An 18,057-nucleotide genomic window follows, 5' to 3' on the forward strand; every position below is an offset into this window, starting at 1 on the left:
GAACTTGGACTGTGACTTTGTGGCTAAATGTCCATTTTCACTGAGTTCTGATTATCACACCATGGACGCTTGCCGGAATGAACTTAGCAGTGGACCATCAAGGAGCATTAGCTGTTCGACTAATCTGTTAACTGACTCTGATGATACTTTTTTAGAGCCACATTCCACTTGTGATGATTGTCCTTTATCAGGGGATACTCTTGATCTTGGGTCAGCTGAGAGCTTAGAAAGAGAATGGACAGATCTAAGCATTTCCAAGGAGGATGCTGGAGAATCATTATCGCAGAAGTCCTCTGAAATAGATTCTGAAGAAATACCCAGGACCATTAATGATGGATTAGATGTAATGCTTTTCACTAAAGCAGTTATGACATTTAGGTCAGCTTTGAAGGGGGCTTTGACAAAGTTTGAGGGATCTGACTTAGAAAGCATAAAAGATGTTAGTGCAGGTGAAGCATGTTTATCCTCCCTTACTCAGAGAAAGGAGTCAGTGAAGGAACAAAACCCTGCAGTGTGTTTAGAGGGTGAGTCTAATTTTTTGGAGATTCACAACCAATTCACTCTAGAAGATCATGAGGACATCTCAATCTGCATGGACACTAGTGGCTCACAGGAGAACAAATCAAGTTCCGCTCAAGCATCTCAACAAGATGTTAACTGCTCCCCTTGCAAGCCAAATGAGTGTGGCTCTGAGGAAAATACACAGAGCCAAAGAGAGTCTGAGCCAGCCAGGAAATCTTGTAACATTGCACCAGACCAATCTTTGAGCGGACAAGATGACTGTCCAGTGCCCTCAGTGCCTTCTGTAGATGATGTACGCTTGAGTCCAATTAGGGAAAATCAGGTTATTGAAGATGTAAATCAAGCAAGACCAACTGAAGCTAGCCACCGCCAAAGGATCGCCAACTTCCAGCGCATTCTGAAAGAAAAAAGACAAACACGTCATAGGCTTTCGAGATCCACTCCGGGATCGCAGGGATCCCATGGCTCTCAGGGTTCTCAGGGATCCCAGTCACAGGATGAATTCATTCCAGGTATTTTCTAAATAACTTTTAAATTAATTTGAACTTGCATGCAATTGCTAATTCTAAAAAAGTAAAGGATGTCAGCTGATAGTTTAATCTAGACATGGGCAACTTTGGCCACATGCAGCTCTTGGTCTATTTTTTTTGAGATCCCCAAAGCAAATCTTCAAAATGACAGAAAAACACCAAAACTAGACAAAATAAGTCAGAAAAAATCAATTACATTCAACTTGAATTGAAATTGAATTGTATTGAGTAGAAAAAAATCCCATAAAAATACAGAAAAGGACAAATATACATGGTCATTATTCTAAATGCTGTCATAAATGTTGATAATGTGGCCCCGGATCGGACAATCATATTTTTATGCCCCCCATCCTATTGTGGGAAGTTGCCTATTTCTGGTTCAGTCAGATTAAATGCTACAATTCATACTGTTTTATAATATAAATGTGATATTAGATTGTTCAAAATAGCCTTTGCGTATTTCTTTACTTGTATGGCTTGTCTTTTTTTTCTTTCAGAATCTTGGAAAGAAGACTATCAGGTTACTTATATTAATAAGATCCATGCTGACAGCTATTTTTTCTTCTTTTTTTAAGTTGATCATATTTATATGTTAGTGCTTTTTGCCTCCACACTTATCTGACACTAGACTGACTGGATGGAAACGATGCATGTTATCATATGGGCATAATTTCTTTAAAGTAGAAAGAATTGTCCTACTTTTGTTTTGGTGCATGTGTGTAGTGGTTTTGGTCAATAAATGTATCAGCTTTTTTCACTTTGCTTGTTCAGTAAAATCAGGGAGGGGAAACTCAACCAGTTCCACTCACACTACTACTCTCTCTAAATATAATTTAATATGCCAGCTTGAACAAAACTTCATCTTGAATTGCCATTTGTATTATTGCAGGTTCGAGATGAGGAACCTGGAGCCCGACAGGCCTGGATTAAACCAGGGTAAGTATAATATTCAAAAGTCTGTTTAACTTTAGTTTGTCATAATGGTTCAAATACCTTTGCTACGCTTGTTTTACTATGCAATATCTTTGTTGTTGTTCAGTGGTGGATCTGGTCTGTATGGCATTGATAGCATGCCAGACCTGCGGAAAAAGAAGCCTATTCCTTTGGTCAGCGAAGTGGTAAGTAGAATTCTTTCCAGGATATAAAAACCTATTGATGTTTGTTTTGTTTAGATCTGCAATGTTTAATATATATGTACTGTATACCACAGTTATTTTTATTAAATAACCTTTGGAATGGGAGTGATATCAACTCATGGATCCAAATACTGAACACAGACTGATAATTTCTCTCTCCCTCCTCTCTTAAACCCAAAACTATTTCCCACAACTCTCTTGAATGCATTCACTCTCCTTGGTCAGGCTATGGTAAGTTGTAAGACCCAGCTCCCACTACCTTGTATGCTAAAATATCAAGTAGGTCTAATGGAAAAACTAGATGTCTTGACGTGTGTCCTTCTAGCATGGAAATCTTTATCATTTACTTTTGCCTTACTACAAATGAAAAGATTTGCATGCATTTTCTTGGGAAAAGTTTTCTTCCTACTTGATATAATAAATAATGTCCTCCCTGTCATTCCTCCTTTATTGTTTCCATGTACCCACCCTAACTAATACCTTACTTTACTAACTAATTATTAGCTAACTAACCTGGATTTAGAATATCTATATGGGTAAACAAAAAAAAATGCTTACTAATATCAGCGATGCAGCAGAGTGAAATTTCTTAACTATCTTTAGCTTTTTGAATAATCTGATGTTCTCTCTACTCACATGGGGTTCCTGTTACTTTGGCAACAATTCAGTAAAAGAAAAAACCCTCTAACCCCTTCTTAACCCTACTGACCATTCCCCCAATAGTGTAACCTGAGCTGTGCAGTAATGTTGAGGTGCCGTGCTTGGTTTTGGGTCATGCAGATCCTTTATTGAATACAAATCTTATTTCAACTATGTTTCTTACGTTTTCTTCAGTCCCTTGTTCAAGCAAGAAAGGCAGGAATTGCATCTGCTATGGCTGCACGGTCCTCAATCAAGGATGAGGAGCTGGTGAGTGCAAAAATTGACAGCTAATCCCAGTAATAATTAAAAAAACACAAATACGTTTAATCTAAAATGTGTGTTCTGGAGCTATTAGAAGGTATTTGATTAATAGGCTTAATATTCCTTGTGCAGAAAAACCATGTGTATAAGAAGACCCTGCAGGCTCTCATCTATCCCATATCCTGCACTACACCACACAACTTTGAGGTGTGGACAGCCACTACACCCACTTACTGTTACGAGTGTGAAGGGTTATTGTGGGGAATTGCTCGCCAAGGTATGCGTTGCTCTGAGTGTGGAGTCAAGTGCCATGAAAAGTGCCAAGAGCTGCTAAATGCTGACTGTCTCCAGCGTGAGTAATGTACAATGAACAATATGGAAACATGCATGCACCATGCAGTTGTGTTTGTGTCAGATTGTAGAAATAAAACTAATAAATGTCAACTTACGTTTTAGGTGCTGCTGAGAAAAGCTCTAAACATGGAGCTGAAGACCGTACTCAAAACATCATCATGGCCATGAAGGATCGGATGAAGATAAGAGAAAGAAACAAGCCTGAGATCTTTGAGCTTATCAGAGAGGTGTTTGTCATCAGCAAAGCTCTTCATTCACAGCAGATGAAAACCATCAAACAGAGTGTACTAGATGGTACTTCAAAGTGGTCTGCCAAGATCAGCATCACTGGTACACCACTTTCTAAAGCCAACCAAAAAACTCTAAACTCAACATATCTTCTGTACATCCAACTTTTATTTAATACAACATTTTGTCACTTTTCAGTTGTTTGTGCTCAAGGACTTCAGGCTAAAGACAAAACAGGATCTAGTGACCCATACGTAACTGTTCAGGTAGGCAAGACAAAGAAAAGGACCAAGACCATATTTGGCAACCTCAATCCAGTCTGGGAGGAGAAGTTCCACTTGTAAGTAAAGTAATGCTAATCCATAATTCCTTATAGCAGTGTGAGTTTAAGTACATATGACATTTGTAATGCATCATAAACTTTTGACACTTTACAGTTGAAAATTAAATAAATCAAGCCCAAGCAGCTATAAAAGCTTCAGCTTTTCTGGCTTTTCACAAGCTGTAGACATGCGTTTTAAAGATTTTGTAATGATATACATCTTCTTTATTAGCGAATGTCACAACTCTTCTGATCGAATCAAAGTTCGTGTGTGGGATGAAGATGATGACATTAAGTCTCGAGTGAAGCAGCGTCTAAAGAGAGAGTCTGATGATTTTCTTGGACAAAGCATCATCGAAGTCCGAACACTAAGTGGAGAAATGGACGTCTGGTACAACCTGGGTCAGTATGGTATCTTAGTTTGTGACATGGATATTCTGATGTGATATGTAATTACAGAACTCTCTTATGGTCAGTTCTGGTCAGACTGCCCTAAGCAGGCCAGATACCATTGTAAACTCACCAAGGTCTCTGCCTGAGGAGGCTCTGCTATGTTATGACTACCACTATCAGCAACATACATAACACTGAGAGCACTAAACAGCAGCAGACTCACTGAGGCACACACGCTGAAAGATTTTTTACCACCGAATCCCAGACCGGTCTGTTCCCCAAAACTCTTTGATCAAATAAACCCTTGTGTCCGCATCTGACCAGCAACCCTAAAGGTTGATTCCGTCTCATTCATCCAAACTGCCACAACAGGATATTTGTACTTTGAAGAAGAGAAAAGGACCATGATCCCTTTAATCTGTGATGGTAATAGATTTAGAGCAAAATAAGCCCTTCTTTTTTCTAATGTGCTGCTATTTTTCAATCAGCCAGTTAGCTGACCTAGGAGAAATTCGATTGCAGTTGTTTTATTTTACATTATGCATGTTTAACAGCTACAGTCTGCAGTAAAGCTACAAAAACCTCTAGTCAATAGCTTAAGAAAGTGTGGGGCACACCCCCTGAATAAGGAGCATGTTGTTTTTAGATTACGTAAATTTTTGCAGATTACTCGTCCCTCCAAAAAACTTAATTAACTGAGTGCGTTTTACTATGTGAGTTGTCTTTACACAGGCACATTTACTGAAACATGGCAACAGAGCTGCCATGCAAGGCGCTTAGCCACTGACCCCCCTGTAAAGTCAATACAAATAGTGAGTGTGTGTTGGAAAAGGATGGATAAATTGTAAAAGCTAATGCAACAGGGGAATAATGAAATTGTTGATAGTAATAGATACTTGTGGCTTTTTTTTTTTTTTAATTTACCAACTTTTTTGTAATAACTCAAAGCTCTGAGAGGCAAATCATTTACATATTTATTGGAGACAACATAGGGAAATTGTGTTGCCCAAGGACTTATCAAACAATTATAGATTTAAACTCAATCTCTTTGATAATTGGATGGACGTTGTCACTTCCTGAGCTAATGCTGATCAAGAAAACATGGAAGAAAATTTTTCAGTGTTCCAAATTACAAAGAAGCTGCTTTTTCAGCCCAATTATTATTAGCACTTGTGAAAAAGTATTGTTTCTACTTGATTCAAGTGCAATAATAAATCTTTCAAAGACTAAATCACTTTTATGAATGTAAATGTGTCTAAAAACAGGCCTATAAAATTTAGTCACATCAACACTTCTTCAGAAAGCATTTCACGTTCTAGAAATAGATGATTAGAAAATCAGAAATCTATACAGCTACTGTATATATGGCTTATTGCTGTGAAATTCTATCCTCCCCCTCTACTTGCCCTTCTTCTCTATTCTCCTTCTTTGTGCTGTTTCTGATACGTGATTATTGAGTAACACAACTCCAGTCGGAAAACAACCACTCTCCCGACATGCACAAATTACCCCAAATAATGTGCCTGTCAGAGCAAATAGCAGGGGCAGGCTGCCAAACGTAAGAGCGCAAGTCCACACAGCCAACTGCCATTGTCCCGCTCATAGTCAGCTGGAGAACTTCTATTAGCGCTGGTGGCTTTACGCTGTCATCACAGAGCACAAAACCAAGCCCCTATAATGGAACTGCCACCATTATCATCTGCAATTAGCACTGAGGGATCAGACCTGGTTTAATGGGCCTCTGTGTCTGACGAAGGTGAAGATGAAAGTTTGAGGCTTTGCATTGGAATGATTGTGTTTGTGTTTACTTACAGAGAAGAGAACTGACAAGTCAGCTGTGTCAGGTGCCATTCGCCTCCAAATAAATGTGGAAATTAAAGGAGAAGAGAAAGTGGCTGCATACCACGTGCAATACACCTGTTTGCATGAGGTACATGGCCACACAGGATCGCTGAGTTCATCTTTACTTTTTGTTTTCTTTCTTACTTTTTTTTCTTTGTATTAAGTTTGGTTTAATTCCAAAATCAGTGATTCATAATATATATTGGCTATACCACTAATAGATTAAATGTGTACATTGTGTTCTTACTGAAGAAGTGTTAACAAATTTGAAAGCCTTCCAGTCTTATTTTTTTAGTTTCAGTCTACTAAATCTGTTTAGAATTCAGTTAACCTCATTGACTAATTTAACTTGTATTGGCGTGTCTTATCACAAAAACAGCTGCTTTTGAATAGCAAGAAAAATCATGTTCGGCCCTATCACGCTAACTTGCCCCTACCTCACAAATGAATACAGAGTAGAAGAAATATTGATAAGCTTCTTGAATAATATGTTGTCCATTTTAGTCTTAGTTTTGGTCACCCTGCTCTTTTTTGTATTTAGTCATAATCTCGATTCAGTCAGAAGGAAAAGTAGTGATGAGTAAATGTAACTACCAACATACAAGTCTAAGAAATTAAAGTTGTTTTTCAGGGTTTAGATTCCTTGTCAATGACCCACAAATGTTAAATATTGATCGGGTTAAGATTTTATCAAAAAAAAAAAAACAAAAAAAAAAAACAACCTCTTTCAGTTTCAATATGTCACAGTGAATGCTCAAAATTACTGTAGTATCTTTAAGATGCTTTTCAAACCTATCATTCCGAGGTGAAAGACTAGATAAAATAATATTCAGGCTTAGACAAATCATTAAGTAAATATCTTTATATACTTAACAGACACATTCTTTTACTTCAGAAAACTACATTGTTTCTCTTTCTAATTGATGTGGGTTGAATTGAAGACCATTGAATTTTCCTACTCTTTCTGCCCTTTCATACATGCAAATCAGTCGCTTTTCGGTGAAATTCGTCGTTTTGAACTCAAAATAGGCCATTTATTTGAATCGTATAGATCCGATGAGTTTTTCGTGAGGGTGGGGTTATAGGCTGTTTGCTGCTCCTTGCACGCTAGAGGCTAGATCCATTCCACACATCTACCATACACAAATAAATGTAATTTCTACATATTACTCAGCGCTCGTGCTCTGGACGGACCTGCTTGGGACAAATCTGCTTTGCACTAAATCAGTTTCACTTTACCGGGAAAACACGCAGACGCTTCTCAGGTGTGTAGGGCCTTATACAGTGTCTTTCACGTCAAGGAATCATTTAATTGACCAATAAAAATTGAATTCACTGAAAGTGACAATGTGAATGAAACACCGTCATCATGAAGGGGGCGTTCATTCATTCCCCTGCCCCGCCCCCCGCCTCAGAGTTACACATGTTGAATCGGCCACCCGCAACACCGACTAAACTGCAAAAACACTATGCAACTCATCACTCATTCAAAAAAGCCGAGCAGTTTCCGCTTAACTTTTGTGTCTGTGAAGCTACACCTGTTTCTGATTTAGAGTTACAAATAGGGAGGGAGGGGCTGAGCAGCTCCACCTGCTCAGAGTGTTTACCGGTATTTGAAAAACATCTCATCAGGTGATATAAATGCTGCTCTCATTCATATATCTTTATATGGCATGTGATTATAAATACTTAAAAAGAGATGACACATGGTTTTAAATTACACTTATTTTGACATACATCTCTGTTTCATTGTGTTTTTTTTATTTTTTTATTTTGTTTACTCACAAAAGTTGAAAACCAATATTTTCTAATAAAAAAAAACAATTGATAAAAAAATTATTTCAGAATAACATAACGATGTTTGAAATATAGCAAAAGCAGTGGAGAAAGCGAAAAGCACATGAATGAACAAAGAAAGCTTGAGACGCATGTCCAGACCAAAAGAGGACAGAAACAAGGCAAATGATGGAAACTGTTAAAAGGACTATAAAACCAGTAGCTCAGCATCAGTGGCGTAACGAAGCGAATAACTGTACAAATGTTAGGTACTTTTACTTTAACATCACAATTCTTCATATATATATTTTATTATTTTTCACAAACCTCAACTTGAGTGGTGTGAATACATGTCTTTTTTCTTTTTTCCTTGAAGAAAATTGTGTATTTTGCCTTATTGTACTCTTCAGAGTGTTCAAGATTGATTAATTTATGTGTAAAATTAAAACATTTCTCTGGGGGAGGATCCCCCCAGACCCCCCTACGATGGATTTTTTTTGTCACCTTTTTCGTGCCTTTGTGTGTTTGAACGTCTGCCTTTACAGAACCTGTTTCACCATTCCACTGATGTACTCGGCCAAGGTGTGGTGAAAGTCCCAGAGGCTCGTGGTGACGATTCTTGGAAAGTCTATTTCGACGACGTAGCGCAGGAAATAGTGGACGAGTTTGCCATGCGTTACGGGATTGAATCCATTTACCAGGCCATGACGTGAGTCCTACACTTTCTCTGTTTATCCTGCTTTCAGGTCGTCTCCTAATATTGCTGTCATTCCAAGGTCTGTGTGTCTGAGAATGGGTTTGCTGCCATGCTTAGAGGCACATTTAGGCACCCAAGGCAATATGTCCGGTTGTGCCCTCTTGCAATGTCATCTTAAATCTTCCAAATGCAAACAAAGGTGACTTTTAACTCATTGGCTGCCAGCAATTTTAGAGCATTTTGACTGATCTTTTATGACCTACTGCAGTGGTTCCCAACCTTTTTTGTCTTGTGTACCCCTTGAGCCGTTTTGTCATCCCATGAGTACCCCCTCACTCATGTGTGTGCATGATTCTTCAAAAGTAGAACACAACACAACTGAATATTCAAAGCGTCATTTTATTTCCTATTCTTAAATTGAACAAATAATATTCAGGCATGATCTTATTCAACTCAAATTGAACATAAAATGGTGTTGCCTTCAGGGCAATAAAAATGATAAATATAAGAAATAATATTATAATAAACATTTTTATTATTAATACTGTATTATTAATACTAATACATTATTATTAAAGAAAAATTAGAAAGTTGAAATTAGAAAAAATATAAATAAATACCAAAAAAATAATTAACCTGCATGTGTTATATATAACTTTTATGAGATTTCCCACAAAACGAGCTTCTTTGAACATGTCTCATTTGAACTTGAAAAATCAGAAACAAAACACTGAACAACTGTAATTTAAACTCACTGTATCAGCTGTACTTTCTTTTCTTCATCTGGGCATTAATGAGACACTTGAGCTTGCTTGTCTTTCATAAGCTTTGATAGTTCTGGGGACAGTGTGGAAACAGCTGCTACCAGGCTGTTCTCCGCATCCAGTCTGTTCCTCTGCTTGGTTTTAATGTGTGTCAAAGCTGAGAATGTCACCTCACACATATAAGTAGAACCTAAAGGCAAAAGCTCAATCAATGCATGTTTTCCCAGCTCAGGATACTCCTTCTCCACATCACACCAGAACTCAGTCAATGTCTTCTCATCATAGGCCATTTTCAGACCCTGATCACATGATAAACCCATCAGATGCTCCTGCAGCCTTGCAGGAAGTTTGCTGCAGCTCTCACTCACAATAAATGGGTTCCTCACCCAATCCAGTCCTTCAATGTCCTGAAAATACTGGTTGAAATCCATGCAAAGTTTGGACAGATGTGCTTGGACCAGTTTGACTACTGGACCCCTGGCAACATCAGTGGTGGCAAGATGGGAATCAAGTAGTGGAAAACAGCTGACACCTCCATCATCACATTTGTTCTCCCATAGTTTGAGCTTTTTTGTGAATCCTTTAATTTTGTCATACATTTTAAGGATGTGTGACTCCTTTCCCTGAAGCGATAGGTTGAGTTCGTTAAGTTTGGTAAATATATCGGCGAGAATCTGTGATTCAGTGGCCGGGATTGGATGAAATTAATCACCTTCACAGCATCATCCATAACATCGCTTAAATCAGGGCTCATTCGCTTACTTGCCAGTGCCTCGCGGTGAATAATACAATGCAGCCATTTAATGTTGGGATTTACCTTTTTTACGTGTCCGAAAAGTCCCTTCACACTCCCCGTCATCGCAGCAGCTCCATCAGTACAGATGTGACCGCAGGTTTTCCACTGTAAATCGTGTTCTTTGAAAAAGATGTCTATAATTTGGAACATTTGTTCCCCGGTTGTCTTTCCTGGGAGCTTTTTGCAAAATAAAATATGCTCATTTATGTCCGACACATCTTTGTAACGAACGAAGGCCAGGAGCTGAGCATCACCGCTCACATCTGTCATTTCATCCAGCTGCAAAGTGAACTGGCCGGCTTTTTTAATTTTTTTCACTACTTGTTCGATAATATTCACCGACATATCATCAATCCGACGGGACACGGTGTTGTTCGACAAGGGGATTTTCTTGAGTGTGTCGGCTGCTTTCTTGTCGATCATAATTTCAGCCATAGCCGCAGCTGCAGGAGAATGAGCTCTTCAATCGAGTGAGGCTTTTTTGATTTCGCCACGAGCAGGGATACGGCGTAAGATGCCTCCAGTGCTTTGTTTGACACACTCGTAGCCTTCATCATTACATTCTGTCTTGATTTAAACTCCGACAATTTACGTTTGTAAAATTCCTCAGTTTTACCGACACTTTTCGAGTGTTTGGTACTCTGGTGTCGCTGTAAACGGGCTGGCTTCATGGAGTTATTTGCCAGGATTTCACCACAAAAGAAGCACTGAGGCTGCGGCGGGTCCGCGGACGTAGAAGTGAATAAGTGAATAAAACAGTTTTCACTATACAGCCTTGGTTTAGGTTTGGCATCTTTCTTGCGTTTGTCGGCAGGCTTCTCTCCCCCTCCTGTATCCACAGCAACAGGACGTTTCATCCATCTATCCATATTTACACCTGCTGCAGGTAAAAAGGGTTCCGCTGTTTTGATTGTGCCACAGGTTGTTCTCTCCCCAGGGAAACAAGTCACAGCGCACACGGACCGTTTTTGACGGACTTATAAAATGACTGAGAATATTTTTTTTTTTTTATCTTGGAAATAAATTCTTAATTTTTCCACGTACCCCCTGCAATGTGCTCACGTACCCCTGGTTGGGAAACACTACTGGATAATTTGTACTATGACTATGTAAAATCTGAAACCAGATTCTGAAAGAATAGACTCTCTACTTAAAAATATTTGTAGGTTGTTTCGTTCTTCTGTAATCAGCCATTGAATTTAGGTAGGTTTCACACAAAACGCCAGTTTCTGAACAAAAAGCCTGCCAAGCAGAACAGTGACTTTGAGGCCAATGTTTTTTTTTTTTTTTGCTTTAATGACACCTTAAACATCTGAACATTAGTTTCCTTCTATAAAACAACTAAAACAACACTGAGACTGGGCTTTTGATGGCAACGTTATTATTATTTTGCTATCTGGGTCAGTGCCCTTACAGTATGTTGGCCTTCCTCCATGTCCCCACAACTCACACATTTGCAACTTCCTCCTCCTCCCCGACATGCCGACTTAGATCGATACATGCTCTGCTCGAGGGTGAGCTGCTTGAGCGATCACCGTTTCTCTCGTTGCGCCTTTTTCTCCCTCGTCAACTCTTCACCTTTTCCTTGCTGTATATGCTCATTGCGGCTAATCTCTCATCCAAAGGTGCACTGCTGCCACCTATATGGCACCAGTTGGTCGCGACATCACAGTACAAGTCTAATATTCATAGGAGAACTCCGCCACAGTGTCTCCTAGCAATCCCCGCTGAAAAACATAATTGAAGTACATATGTCAATGGCAGTGAACAGTTGGATTTGAAATGAGTCAGTGAGATAAGCACAGGTTATGAGCAACCGTATTGAATTGGTTACAAGATCTGACAAATTATTTTTCTTTTGTTAGAATTCAAGGACTCTACATTTTTGTTGACTAACATTGTTGTAGTTATTTATTAAAAGGTAATATGTAGGTGCCTATAGCTTTTGTCTCCATGGATGGTTTGTGTGCCCATCATTCACCAAATGCTCACAGCAGGGTTGGGGTTAATTACATTTTTAAATTACAGTTATGTCTACAATTATCCATTGTCAATTACAATTCAATTATGATTACGGCGACTGACCCTGTGACCTAACCCCAAAACTAATTAACTATTGGAAAGATATACAAGGTGAAATTAAAAATTGTCTCAGCATTGAAATCCCATTAGAGCCAAATTTCATAATATTGGGAATTTTTCTTAACAATATAAGATTAAATGGTATTAAATTACTACTTAAAATATAACTTAAATTGCTAAGAAACTAATTACGGTCTCTTGGCTCAAACCTCAACCCCCCACTATTACTCAGTGGAAGAACAAACTAAAACAGCAAGACTGCAGATGAACATTGACGTATTCATAGATAAATGGTCCTTAATTCAAAGATGCATTTTGGATTGTTGATTTGCTTAGATTACTTTATTACACAAAACTCCACAATGGAGACGCACACAGTTGCAGTGGCTCGCAGCTCTCCACTCTCGGTGTAAATTGCTTCTTTGCACTTTTTAACCTATTTATTTATTTATATATTGTGTGTGAATGAAATGTGATTTGCATCGAGGGGGACTGTGGTCCAATTTTGTTGTATGTTGTACTTTGTATAATTATGCAATGACAATAAAGACTTATCTAACTATCTATCTGAAAAAAATTATAATTGAAAAAAGAAAGATACATATGTACGTATATATGCCTATATACAGTATAAACTGTTTCTTTTCATTGTACTGCTGGCTGTCTATTTTATGGATACAAGGAGTTATGGACATTGTACCTATGTTCTATCTGATAGATATTACTGGACTTTTTTTCTATTTGACCTGCATTGAATATTTTCAATAAAAATAGGTGAAAAAATAATTTTGGTGACATGAATTTTTTCCAATTACAATTAAAGTCACGATTATAATGTCCCCCTGAAAATCAATTACAATTACGTTTTCAGTTACTAAAGCTCAATTACAATTAATTACAATTACCGAACCTGAAATATAACCCTGTTAAACTTAACCTTCCTCTGGTGTTAGCTTTCTATTAGCATCTCTTATGGTAGCGGGTCAGCTTGACCTATGTCTTAAATCAGCTGTAAAATACACTAAAAAACATTATCATCTCATTTGTTTTTAATGTCTTGGTCACCTTGTTAGGCTTCCTAATCAATGAAAATATTGGTATTATTCTTGGTGTGGGCGTCTGAGCCTTTTTTCTGTCAAAAATGCTAAAATAATCCTCAACAGAAGTGACAGATGATGGAGAAACCTGGTCTGCAACGTATTTTAATAATTACGTTTGTGTAAGACATAGAACTGTAACATGGTTCCCAAGGTTTGCATTTCATTAAATTGTAAATGGCAGTTTTTATACAATTTCTATGTCAATTACAATTACAAAGTCAATTATCTGAAACCAATTACAATTCAATTACGATTATAACAAAAAGTTTTTCAATTGCAGTTACAATTACACCATAATTATTATAAGTATTTAGTCTTCCTCCTGGGTGACTGGAAAGGTAAACAGATACGTGCTGCCTAAATAATGACTGAGTATGTCACATGAACTGGTGCATCCAACCCTCCCCTTCCTGACAACAAATGTTTTAGTGTTATTGTGGTAAATAGAGGACAATAAATAGTGATCTTTACCAAGCTTCACTTGTGTTTTTTTAGACACTTTGCCTGCTTATCTTCTAAGTACATGTGCCCTGGAGTTCCTGCAGTCATGAGCACCCTGCTGGCCAACATCAATGCCTTCTACGCCCACACAACCGCCTCCACCAATGTGTCCGCCTCCGACCGCTTTGCTGCTTCTAATTTCGGGGTTTGTATGGTTTAACTGTATCAACACTGAGAAGAAATCACCACTGCCCACTTTTTCTTTCTCAGTTGTTGATTTTTGTTTTTTAACCAACTAATGACATTATCTCCTTTGTTTCACTGTACAGAAAGAGCGCTTTGTTAAGCTTTTAGATCAGCTGCACAACTCACTACGCATTGACCTTTCTACCTACCGGGTAATGTTTTCATTTTCCTTATTAACATCTTTTGATCAGCCTTGAATTTTGGCAATTAATTACTTAAGTAACTGGCTCCTTCTTTTTTTTTAGAATCACTTCCCTGCCAGTAGCAAGGATCGCTTGCAAGATTTAAAATCAACAGTGGATCTTCTAACCAGCATCACCTTCTTCAGAATGAAGGTAATACTACTATTATCCTACTCTAATTATCTCTATAATCCAATTGCTCTTAGTTCTTTACACTTCAATACAATAAAGGGTTTATAAAGCCCATGTGGACAGTCCCTAACCTTTATTATAACACTGATAAAGACATAGTGTAGGTTTCATAGATCAATAAATCAAAGGTATTTCTTCTGAAAAATGGGAGAATTTACTCTCAAATGTCGAAGGTTGAAATTGCGGCCTGCACGATTATTTATTATTTGACTACATCATCACAAACAATGACTTTGTTGACAAATGGTCATGTGACTTGAACTTCTGAAAGGTTTTGTGCAATGCATTGTGGGATTGGAAATCAATTAGAATGGCTGTTGTTGATATTGTGGCTTTCCACGGAAACACTTGAATATAGAAAAACCTTAATGTTTCACGGAGTGACGTCATATCACAGGGAACTTCATAAACAAACCAGAACAAAAATGGCGTAAATGCAAGACTGTTTGACTTTGTATTTGTCTACAAATATAATGTTGTACTTTTATCATTTTTGTAATTCTTTCAGTCCATACTGTTTGCACAATAGCAATACAATAATATGTAAAGGGTCAGGTTTAAATGTAAGAACAATTTATTATATTAACACTTTACATAGTGGACATACTGTTATAATTTCAAAGCACGTCCATGTGCATCATTGGAAATATTTTAGTTACTGCCAGGGTTGGGGTCCATTACATTTTTCGAATTTCAATTACGTCTTAAATTATCCATATTCAATTACAACTAAAATAAGATTACATTGACCTGCATTTTTTTCCAATTACAAATAAAATTACAATCATTATTTTTCCACTGGTAGTCAATTGCAATTATGTTTTCAATTACTTAAGTTTCTGTTAGCATCTCTTTTGATGACTGGTCGGTTTTGACCCACGTCTTAAATCAGCTGTAAAATACACTAAAAATATTATCTATCCCCTAATTTGTTTTTCATCTCTTTTTTACCTTGTTAGGCTTCTTTATCCTAAAAAGATTTGGATTAATGTCTTTGGTGTGGGCGCCTTTTTTCTGTCAGTATACCCCTTAATTTCAATTTATTTAAAGAAAAAAAAAATTACACTCGAACTGAAATGGAGAAACTTAATATGAAACATTTAATAATTTTTAACTACATTTGTGTAAGCCATAGAACTCTAATTTGGTTCCTCAATTTTGTGTTTAATTAAATTGTAGTTTTTATAGAATTTCCATGCCAATTACAATTACAAAGTCAATTATTTGGACTCAGTTATAAATAATTTATGATTATAACAGCAACAGATATTTTTAATTACAGGTACAATTATAATTACGCCGTAATTGTAAGTAATTATAAATTTACACGATTACAAGTTAGCTGCAAAAAAAGACATTTTACTACTAAACGCCAACAAAGAAATTACCAAACTACGGGAAGAGATTCGTCGCCTTTCTAACAAGCTTAAAAAGAAAGATGAACTACTCAAGTATACGGACACGGTCGTACAACAGCCAATAGTGCTGTCGTCCTTTATCCATAATGCTCTATATGACAATGATACAGTTCCCTGGGAGAATCCGGTTACAAGGCTGTTAAATATTTCAGTAACCTTTGCATTTCAAAAAAAGCACAACAAAGTTTTTCATTTATATTAGGCATTCAAATAAGACATAACATGCATTCCAAAAAAGCTAAAGTGCAATAAAGGGGAGGTAAGATGAAAAAAAATCACTTTATAATGGTTTTGCTACAGTGATATACTGTACATTCCTTTAGCCTCCTAGAATGTGAGCTTCTCCCTCTCCAACTATCTAACAGCTAAAACTTTGTTGTAATTTGCGCTATATAAATAAAGTTTAATTGAATCATAATTGACCCCAACCCTGGAACTTACTACCACCATAGCTATTGCCAATCATTCTGATGGTGTTTTTGTCTCCATCTTTGGTTTAGGTCCAGGAGCTGCAGTCTCCTCCCAGAGCCAGTCAGGTGGTAAGGGACTGTGTGAAAGCTTGTCTGAACTCGACCTACGACTACATCTTCAACAACTGCCATGAACTGTACAGCAGACAGTATCATCCTGTGGATACAGTGAGTCTCATAGTTAACATTCACATCACAGAGGGACTTTATATATCTGTAGATTTTAACCTAAATATTGAAAAACTTTAATTTTTTCATATTCAGAATAATGAGGAGCTTCCTTTGGAGGAACAGGGTCCGAGCATCAAGAACTTGGACTTCTGGCCCAAACTCATCATGCTTATCGTCTCTATCATTGAAGAGGACAGGAACTCCTACACACCTGTGCTCAGCCAGTAATTAATCCCATATCCTACCCTTAATAGCTAATAACTCAAACCAGCTGTAGGAAACAACCTTGTTAATGTGGACATTATATGTATATAGCTTATCGGGTAATAGTATTTGTTTCATTAGAATACTCAAATGTTGTTGACCATTTTTCTTTCTTGTCTCTTAGGTTTCCCCAAGAACTAAATGTGGGAAAAGTGTCGGCGGAGGTCATGTGGACATTGTTTGCACAAGACATGAAATATGCAATGGAAGGTAGGTGCCATGAAGTCAAATGCAAATTTTTGGTTTTCTCCCCTGGTAAAAGCTGACAAGGAAGTGGACGAGAAGATAATGCTGTGGTACTGGGAAAAAATAAACATCTGGACTGTTTTTCCAAAACAGGAATGAAACAAAAAAAAGTCAAAATTATTGAAATAATTGCCACGCTTGTTTTAAAAGCTACTTATACAGCGGGTAAATTGAGTATCGAACACTTCGCCAATTTTTTCAGTAAGTATATTTATAAAGATGATACTGACATGGAATTTTCACCAAATGTTGGTCACAGCACATCATCCACACATGCAAATAAATCCAACCATAGATGTCTATAACTTAAAGCTGTAGTATGTAAGATTTGTTTTTGGCGTTATTTGGTCAAAAATCCATAATCATCTTTCAGCATATTGTAATCCAAAGTGTTCTGAGTGGACAGTGAATCTCTGCTGCTTGTCCTGGCTCTGTAAATGGGCTTTAGAAATACAGGACCGTGATGCTGAACTTCAGCCATTCAGAGATCTTTCTTCAAAGCTGTTTTAAGCATTACCATTGGCTGCACGAGCTGTTCGTCAAAAGTCTATGAGCGTTCACGATCTGAGAGTAGGGAAAGTGTAATGGCAGATGTTCCAGCAGAAGTCTCCATTGCGGCTTTTGGCACAGCGGTTAGATGGCAAAGCAAGTGGAAAAATGAAGACCAAGGTGAAGAAGCAACAGTTTAAAGGCACAAACATGTTCGGGAGGAATAGACTCCGTGGAGGTCCCTCTGACTCGGTGTGTGCGGCAGACTTCGCGCGACCTGTTTTCAGTCTGTGCGCAGTCCGCCCCACATACCGAGTCAAAGAGAAAGCGAGAGATAACAGACGGGATGAATAGCTTGTAAACCTAAGAGAAACATTATCCAAGGTGGAGAAAACAGATGTAATTTATTTGCAGTGTGGATGTGGAGTATCTTTCTTCTCTGAAGCGGCTATGAGCCTCATACCCCCACTTTCCACTGGATGCGGCTCCACTG

At 37.7% G+C, this 18,057-nt stretch overlaps 1 protein-coding gene across 2 annotated transcripts in view; it reads left to right on the forward strand.

Moving 5' to 3' along the window:
- unc13bb (unc-13 homolog Bb (C. elegans)) overlaps positions 1-18,057 on the forward strand; it is a 91,548-nt gene that overhangs the window by 57,115 nt on the left and 16,376 nt on the right. Inside the window, exons 11-26 of one of the 2 annotated variants that reach the window (XM_028463654.1) lie at positions 1,942-1,988; positions 2,092-2,170; positions 2,414-2,419; positions 3,023-3,097; positions 3,224-3,443; positions 3,548-3,775; positions 3,872-4,013; positions 4,228-4,397; positions 6,203-6,318; positions 8,552-8,715; positions 13,941-14,091; positions 14,216-14,284; positions 14,378-14,467; positions 16,425-16,562; positions 16,659-16,789; positions 16,954-17,039. In XM_028463654.1, coding sequence (XP_028319455.1) covers positions 1,942-1,988; positions 2,092-2,170; positions 2,414-2,419; positions 3,023-3,097; positions 3,224-3,443; positions 3,548-3,775; positions 3,872-4,013; positions 4,228-4,397; positions 6,203-6,318; positions 8,552-8,715; positions 13,941-14,091; positions 14,216-14,284; positions 14,378-14,467; positions 16,425-16,562; positions 16,659-16,789; positions 16,954-17,039 — 1,912 coding nt within the window. The remainder of the gene's footprint in view (positions 1-1,941; positions 1,989-2,091; positions 2,171-2,413; positions 2,420-3,022; positions 3,098-3,223; positions 3,444-3,547; positions 3,776-3,871; positions 4,014-4,227; positions 4,398-6,202; positions 6,319-8,551; positions 8,716-13,940; positions 14,092-14,215; positions 14,285-14,377; positions 14,468-16,424; positions 16,563-16,658; positions 16,790-16,953; positions 17,040-18,057) is intronic. The other variant, XM_028463655.1, reaches the window with a different exon arrangement.

The sequence above is a fragment of the Gouania willdenowi genome, chromosome 12 (genome assembly GCF_900634775.1).
Source record: "Gouania willdenowi chromosome 12, fGouWil2.1, whole genome shotgun sequence".
NCBI classification, from domain to species: domain Eukaryota; kingdom Metazoa; phylum Chordata; class Actinopteri; order Blenniiformes; family Gobiesocidae; genus Gouania; species Gouania willdenowi.